Consider the following 8,637-nt stretch of genomic DNA (forward strand, 5'->3'; position numbering starts at 1 on the left):
AAAACATTACACTTCCTACCACGATTAAGGAAAAAATAAAAAACAGTCTTTAAATCAGGCTTGGAATGTATGTGGTTCAGTTTGGCTATCAGGGCAGCAACTTTGCAGGTACTGAACGGGGCAACACACTCATGCACAACAGACAGAGAACGGCTGGAACATGGTAGAAACTGGATTGTGTTTCAACGCCTCAGGACCTCAAACTGCGCTGAGAGACAATTAACAATAAACAGTCCAGGAACATTTCTCGCTGGTCTAAACCTTACCTTTTCTTCGGGCCATATAAGCTGTAACTTTGCCATACAGAGTGGCAGGTCCTGTATTAATATACCTCAAGATGAAACGGAATAAATAAATCTTGGAATCCTTCACATGCATGGCTACTTTGACTTTATTCTGTGAAAACGAAAAGGAATTCGAGGTATGACTTGACAATGGCTCGCAAAGTGCAATGTGTCCAACCACTTAGCAAAGGAGAAGACAATCACCTGCAAAGTGCATAAGCCTTGAACAAACCTGCAAGCACGGGCCACTATCTCTATGCTGCTTGGGAATCAGCCACGAGAACCCAGAGAGAAGCCAATAAGAAATAAAGGTAATTAAGGTCCAAAAACCACTTACAGTTCCCACAAACATCAAGATTTATTTCGCTGACCATGACCATTCCTTTCACATCAGTAGGTCCGCGGTTCACATAGCGGAAGACTATGCGAAACAGGTCAGGGGTGCTCACATTGACTGTCACAACTACCTTAAGCTGGGGGGAAAGAGAAGGGGAGGGGAAGCATGATACTTGATTCCATCACCTGAGCAAGCACACACTCTAGAAGCCAACAGCCCACGTAAGCAAAGCGTTGCCCAAATTTACCAAGTTCTAAACACGGTAAAATATGTCAATTTCAATCACACAGTGAATGTCACAGCGAAAGGGTGTGCAACCACCCAAGGGGATAAACTGTTTCCTCTCATTAGGAAATCACTCAGGATTGTGAGCAGAAGAATCAGGGAAGAAATGTCTTCACTCAGAGGGATGTCAGCATATGGAATTCACTCATTATTGACCCTGGATCATTGAAATCGTTCAATAGGAACTGGACAAGACTTGAGCAACAGAAACATTAAGGGAGATTCAGAGAAACAAAATGGAAAGTGAGATTAATAATAAAATGGGGTCTTAGAAAAATGACTCAGTGACATTCTACTGCATAAGGAGTGGCTGACAGAGTGGGTTCATGACTGATTTTGGAGGAGATGTGGTTGCATGGTTCCATTGTGACATTCTCTGCAGATAGACAGTACATCGCAAATCACAAACACAACTGGCTCTTATTGGTTAAAGGGCAGTGAATGCAGTGAATAAAAACATTTAGACCAATGCGCTGTGTCAAAAAAAGGGAATAAAATCTTCTAGAAAAGATATCGTTAAGCGTTACCAAAATATTTGATGTTTCAATCAACAGGTAAAAATATATTGCACGTGTAAAACCATTCGTTATCCTCGCTTTCTCCACTTATCAGGGGAAATTTACAACTTGGAATTTAGTTGGATGTTTGCAAAATGGGTTTGAATCAATATTTAAATGAACACAATTTTGGGGTGGAAATTCCACCTGGAATTAGATTTACTCCATTAATGTTGCATTTCAGAGTGTGGCTATTTATTATACTTCCCAAAAGAACTTACAGAATATCAGTTTAAAAATTGAAAGTGTATTTTAAGTATTTTGCAAACCCTCGATATTCTAAAATGCTATGTTAATAGAGTAAATCTAGACCCAGGTGGAATTTTAGCCCATTCATTTTGGAGGATTTTGTGGGCAATTTGGGTTTTATTTGTCAGATTTTTAAAAACATATATATTGTATCACATAGAGATGAAGTTGTCAGAGAGGCAAAAAGCTTGTCAACGCTCACTGTCTAGCCTCACTTGTGAAGAAAGTTTTCCACTTACGCCTAATGTGGCATTGTCCAGCTGGTCATGAACAGCACAGCCAGATGGACAATGAGGCTTCCTTCAACCTGCCCTCAGATGCTTGTTAAACCCTGTAGATCCCCTCTTGCTAACACTCCATTGTAAATCCACAAACCATCCATCCTTATGACCTCAATATATGGCAAGCTCCTCCACAGACTCTGCATTTGTCTTGAGTAATTATGAGACAAATGCAAAGTCTATCAATGGAAGGTAAATAAAGCATTAAAGAACTAAACAAAACCTAAAGCATACTGTGCATTCTTGGTCAAAATATCCAGCCACCCAGCCCGGCAGGATTCTCACAAGCTCTGTGCCCACTTACCTGAATATGAGACATCAGTGCGTACCCTCTCCAGCTGAAGTCTTCAAACTCCAGGAGGCTAAAGCCAAAACGGACAGGCCTCCCCTCAGGAGTTGTACCATCCTCAATCTCCGATCTCAGGTGGTGCAGGTCAGGGAAGTAGTGATCAGGCTTTGCTCTACAAAGCGAGGAGATTGGCAGCTGTCAACACCTCAGTCAAATCATCATAGCAAAATAATTAGTCCATGTTTCTCAGCCATTCGCCAACAAATAGCCAGTCGTTCCACTGTACAGTAAACCCTGCCAGACATTCCTGACATGAAAGGTGCTAGAGATCAAATTATTACAACGTAAGTTGAATCCTGAGAATTTGCACCCACATCAGATCATTTACTCAATTTGAGCGACCTGTGACTCAATTTACTTTCTGTTTTGAGTGAATGCTTCACTTCAAATATTTAATTTGAAAACAAAAATACTGTACATTAAACAAATAGCAGAGAATCCAACATAGTGAAAGTGCAAATGGAATACTGCATGGAGAAAGGGAGTGGAGTTCTTACTGGCTGCACGTGCGTCCTTCAACATTCTGTCTGCACTGGCATCTTCCTGACCGGTCGTCGCATGTCAGACCACCAACAGAGCCTCCGATGTCGCACTGACAGCCTGAGGGCAGAGACAACACAAACACCAATTGTAGGTTGTACAGCCTGACACCAAGACCCTGTATAGTGAAAGCTCTTCATATTCAATGGTTAACGTTTGGGCACATTTCGAGCTGATAAAATGCTATAAAAAGGGGAAGTTCATGAAATGTGCCCCAATGCTCACAAAATACACAGTCACTACACTATGCGGCTGTCTGTGGAACATTCTTTGTATGCAAATTGGCTGCTGCGTTCGTCTACAAAATATATTCTTTGTGGTGCATTGAGATACCCTCCTGATGTGAAATAAGTGGATAGCAATCCATCCCTCCTAATCCCCTCTCATTAGTCTGAGGAGAACATTCCACACAGGTCACTCACCTTTACACCCAAAATAATTCCTGTTGCTCAGACTGTAGTATCCTGGTTTACATGTCATACAAGATTGTCTGCAGACATTGGGCTTACAGAAACACTGCCCGTCGCTCTACAGAAAGAGAATTAGCATTACATAGAGCACATCCTAAACAAAGTCTACCTGTCATTGGCTGTTTGTGAGACACTGTTCAGCGCAAATTAGCTGACACTTTTCCGTTACAAAATACACAGTCACTACACTTTACAGGATCTCTCTCCGTTTAGAGAGCTCCATGACCCCAAAGCTACAGTCCAATGAAAAAACATCACGCCGATTCACATTTCACAAAGATATTTTAAAAATGTTAAACTGAATTAACAAATTGTGAATTTAATTTTTAAAAATCTAGATAGAAATTACTGTCATAAAAATGTCTCCAATACAATCAGCTGATGAATGGAATAAGACAAAGTGTATTAGGAATTCAGGATTGGGAATCATGCAGAAAGTAAGAGGAGTTGCATCCAATATTCCGGTGTGACTCACCTGCATGCATTCCGCAACACTGTTCAATGTACCGTCCGTATAACACTGGCAGACTGTGAGGAAAGAGGTTAAAGAGGTCCACAATCAATCAGAAAAGCTCTCTCAAAAAAGACCTAGATTGGGAGATAATGCACAAGAAGGAGGACGTCCTAAGGTGCTGGACAGTCAAAGCTTTGCACCCAAAGCTGGGGGTTGGAATCAAGAGGGGTGGCGAGCATGCAGACGGGGGTAGGAGGATGATCAAAGGCACGGTTGAAGAGGAAGGTCTTGAGACAGACCTTGAAGGAGCAAGAGAGGAGGCGAGGGAGGGGGTGAGGGAGCAGGTGAGAACGGGATGAGGGAGGAGGTGAGGGAGCGGATAAGAGGGGGGGTGAGGGAGCAGGTGAGGGAGGGGGTGAGGGAGCGGGTGAGGGCGGGGTCGAAGGAGGGGGTGAGGGAGAAGGTGAGGCTGAGGGGCCCTGGGATGGAGTTGCAGACGGTGGGGGCAGAAAGGCTGAAGGCCTGAATGCCCAATGATGGGGCGGGAAGGGCGAGGGGACATGGAGCAGGCAAGGGCCCGCCAAGCGGAGGGAGTGGACAGGTTGGTATGGTCAGAGTCCCAAGGAAGCGATGTTACAATTCTAAGCTAAATTGGTAAAAGTGACTGAAAGGAATGGTACACAATAGTGGGGAGATCACACGTCGCTTACTAGAGCAGCCCTGTGGGTTCTCTGGTGTAAGATTCCAATAGAGAGGTTTGCACGTGTCACAGACTGAGCCCTCAACATTCATCCGACACTGACAGGAGTCCTGAATGGAGAAGAGGCACAAAATACCTCTGATCAGCACATATTATATACAACATATATCCCCCATGCACACAAACACCCACCCACAACCACACTTAAATTAAATTTAACGGCACCTGTGTTATATTCCATGTAAATATTCAAATACAATTAGATGGAATGATGAGGGAGCTAGTGGATTAGAGGTGCTCTCGTCCAATTAAGAATCCCATCTTTTCTTATGTAGATTTCAGTCATTTAAATTCTTTGTTCAGCTCGACAGTCTGACACATGTGGAAACCCATCACTGTATATGAGTATCCTGACCAGACATGTTGTGTGGCAATCCATTGCAAAGTTGCTTTTGGGAACTGCAGAGAGACATGTCGTGTCTGGATACTCTTACGCATGGTGATGGTTTCTGCATATGTCTGACTGACATAGTGATCAAAAAAATGGATGGATGGATGCCAGCTACACGTGAGAATGTCCCTATGTCAGCAATATTTCCATGTGGAGTGGCACACACATGTGGAACTCTCAGTCGTAAACAAAACATACACTTACAATGTCCGAGGCGAGGGACACGGAGCCTGCTGGATTGCAGGAACCCACTGCAAGAGAATGAAACACAACTCGATAAATGCACTTGTTATTGTGATGCCTGCACTGAATACTCATTAGAATAAGCCACTCACTAATCTATATTTTATATGATGTAAACGCGTGCGCTGAGGTAAACAGTAAATTTGCACTTTTATACATTTGAAAGGAATTGCTTTACTGACAACCCCAATTAAATTCATCACAAGATTAACAAAAATAATCCTTGCATTTGATATAACGCCTATTCACGTTATTGAGACTTCTCAAAGTGCTTCACAGAATATAAAGTAGTGTATATTTTGTGGGCGAAATGTTACCTCAGATTGTGGGTAGTTTGGGATCTGAACTGAGCTACTGTTGGACTCTGATCAGCTAAAACTGTGTAGTTTGTCTTTGATATTGCTGCCTGACAAGCTTTCATTTCTTTAATAATTTATATATTATATATTGTATTTATAATTTTTTTATTATTTGCTTATAATCTCAAGTTGTTACCACTACACTTCTGAACATCAGGGTGCGTGTCGAGATATTCTGAGAAGCATAGTAATGTATCACATTTATTGTTGCTTTGCTGCGAGAGAAAAATTCTGTCCTAACTGAACAGCTTTAATCAAAAACCCTTAAGATTTAAAACAAATATATTTTGGTTGTCAGTCTGACCACATATTCCAGAGCTCATTGTTCCTAAGGCATATTCCACTGAAAGGAAATACCGACAGTATTAAAATATCATTAAAATTAGTCATAGTGAAATTTGAAGCTTAATAATAAAACATAAAAATATTGTGGGATATTGCTGTCCATAATTGGCTGCCATGTTTCGTCCACAAATATACAGTCACTACCGTATATTCTGTGTAGCGCTTTGATGTGTCTCAACGACGTGATAAGGCAATATATCGAATGCAAGGACTATTGTTATATTATTATAAAATAAAATAATCCTAGAATTTGACATACTGCCTTATCATGTCATTGAGACATTTCACAGCGCTTCACAGAATATACTGTAAAGTAAACTCACATATATATATCTTTATATATAGTTTCATTCATTTAATATAAAATATTGAGTTTGGAGCCTTGTTCACAAATTATAAATTAAGCTCTGCTCCGTTTGATATAAAATGTTAAAATTGCGGCAATATCAGCTCTTTTTATATTAAAAAGGTAGTTTGTAGGAGATACAATCAAGTATTTCAAATTTATCATGCGTGGAATTATTTATCTCCAGGGAAAGTGTGGCACAAAATCTTGAGCCCTGTGAGGGAAGCCTTCAGGGTGTCTGTGAGGAGAAAATCCGGTGGAAGCCTTTCTGACAAACTTTCCCGCTCAGTCAGTGGCCAATCACAAACAGGTTCTGCCATAACAACAGCTGTCACCAGGTCCCGTGAGCAGCCAATCAGCAGCGAAGCCCATCTCCGGCCAATTACTATGGCACAGTTTTTGACTGCAGCCAATGGGCTGAGGGCGTCACAGGCAGAGGGGTCCTGAGGTGTATAAATATGGGTCCATCGACTCAGAGGCTCAGGATTGCTGGAGCGTCGGCCAAGAGAAGACAAGAAGAAGAGCTAAAGGAGAGCGACATCAGAGCTATAACCCAACCGGTGTTTCTGAGAAGACAAGGAGTCGAGGAAGAGAAGAGAAGAGAATAAAAAGCTGTATTCCTGGGGGGGGGAGGAGGGTAAAAGAGCTATAACCTGACGCGCATTTCTGAGAAGACAAGAAGCTATAACTTGAGGCTGAAAGGTAACAGCGCAGAGTCTGTCTGTCCTGTGTGAGCGGCGCTGTATACATGTTTGTTGTTGCTGCTGTTGTTCGGAGAAGAAGAGAAAATCAAAGAGAATCTGCAAAGTCAGGTAAGAAACTACACAGTGGGACTCCAGTGCCTCACAAATAGGAACACTGTTTTAAAGAATAAGGTATTGTTTGCCCTTTTTATATAAACAGAGATAGGACATAAAATCATGTAATTCAACTTATTGTGAATGCAATTATTTATCTTTACTGAATGTGGCACAAAGTTTAAACAAAAATGAAGTACCACTTTGGCGATTGTACGACTTATAAAGATAAGAATTATGCAAATCTTACTGTAATTTCACATACAGGTGAATAATAAGTGAGGTGAAATCTTACATTTTTTAAAATTTTCAATTTACAATGTATTCTGTGAAGTGCTTTCAGAAGTCTCTAAGACACGATAAGGTGCTATATCAAATGGAAGTATTATTATTATAAAATAGAGTTCAAAGTCATGTTCACATATTCTTCACACAAATGGGAGCCCCATTTTGTGTTTAATTTACAATAGGTGGGGTGGGGCATTAATAAAAGAGTAATAACATGTGCATGTTTCTGCGTTGGGATTGGGCAGTGGGAAAGGATATTGGGATACAATTATTCAACGGAAAGGGACTCCGGGATGGAGTTGTGCATTGGGAAAGGAGTTTGGGATGCAATTGCACAGTGGGAAATCACTCCAGGATGGAGCTGTCATTGGGAAGAGACTCTGGGATGAAGTTGTGCAGTGGGAAAGTATTCCGGGATGGGGTTGTCATTTGGAAGGACTCCGGGATCGAGTTGTGCAGTGGGTATGGACTCCAGGATAGAGTTGTGCATTGGGTATGGACTCAGGGATGGCGTTGCGCAGTGGGAAAGGGTTCCAGGATGGATTTTTCAGTGGGAAAGGTCTCCGGGATGGAGTTGTGCATTGGGAGGGACACCGGGATGGAGTTGTGCATTGGGAGGGACTGTGGGATGGAGTTGAACACTGAGAAGAGATACCGGGATGGAGTTATGCAGTGGGAAAAGGTCTCCGGGATGGAGTTGCGCAGAGGGAGAGACTCCGGGATGGAGTTGTGCAGTGGGAAACGACTCCAGGATGGAGTTGTGCATTGGTTATGGATTCCGGGATGGAGTTACGCAGTGGGAAGGGACTCGGATGGAGTTGTGCATTGGGTATGGACTCCGGGATGGAGTTGTGCATTGGGAAAGGACTCCGGGATGGAGTTGTGCATTGGGAGGGACTCCGGGATGGAGTTGTGCAGTGAGGATGGACTCCGGGATGGGGTTACGCAGTGGGAAGGGTCTCCGGGATGGAGTTCTGCATTGGGTATGGACTCTCGGTTGGAGTTACGCAGTGGTTAGGGACTCCGGGACGGAGTAATGCAGTGGGAAGAGATTCCGGGATGGAGTTGTGCATTGGGTATGGACTCTGGGATGGAGTTGTTCAATGAGAAACGACTCCGGGACGGAGTTACGCAGAGGGAAGGGACTCCGGGATGGAGTTGTGCATTGGGAGGGACTCCGGGATGGAGTTGTACAGTGGGAAAGGACTCCGGGATGGAGTTGTGCAGTGGGAAGAGACTCTGGGATGGAGTTACGCAGTGGGAATCGACTCGGGATGGAGTTGTGTATTGGGAAGGACTCCG

General features: G+C 42.9%; 1 protein-coding gene across 1 annotated transcript in view; it reads right to left on the reverse strand.

The window, feature by feature from the left end:
• lama5 (laminin, alpha 5) overlaps nt 1-8,637 on the reverse strand; it is a 94,819-nt gene that overhangs the window by 31,733 nt on the left and 54,449 nt on the right. Inside the window, exons 17-24 of the mRNA XM_042341957.1 lie at nt 5,162-5,208; nt 4,517-4,616; nt 3,828-3,880; nt 3,305-3,410; nt 2,840-2,942; nt 2,298-2,454; nt 622-757; nt 267-464 (exon numbers count right to left, since the gene is read on the reverse strand). Coding sequence (XP_042197891.1) covers nt 267-464; nt 622-757; nt 2,298-2,454; nt 2,840-2,942; nt 3,305-3,410; nt 3,828-3,880; nt 4,517-4,616; nt 5,162-5,208 — 900 coding nt within the window. The remainder of the gene's footprint in view (nt 1-266; nt 465-621; nt 758-2,297; nt 2,455-2,839; nt 2,943-3,304; nt 3,411-3,827; nt 3,881-4,516; nt 4,617-5,161; nt 5,209-8,637) is intronic.

This window comes from Callorhinchus milii, unplaced genomic scaffold (assembly GCF_018977255.1).
Source record: "Callorhinchus milii isolate IMCB2004 unplaced genomic scaffold, IMCB_Cmil_1.0 Scaffold18, whole genome shotgun sequence".
Lineage (NCBI taxonomy): Eukaryota > Metazoa > Chordata > Chondrichthyes > Chimaeriformes > Callorhinchidae > Callorhinchus > Callorhinchus milii.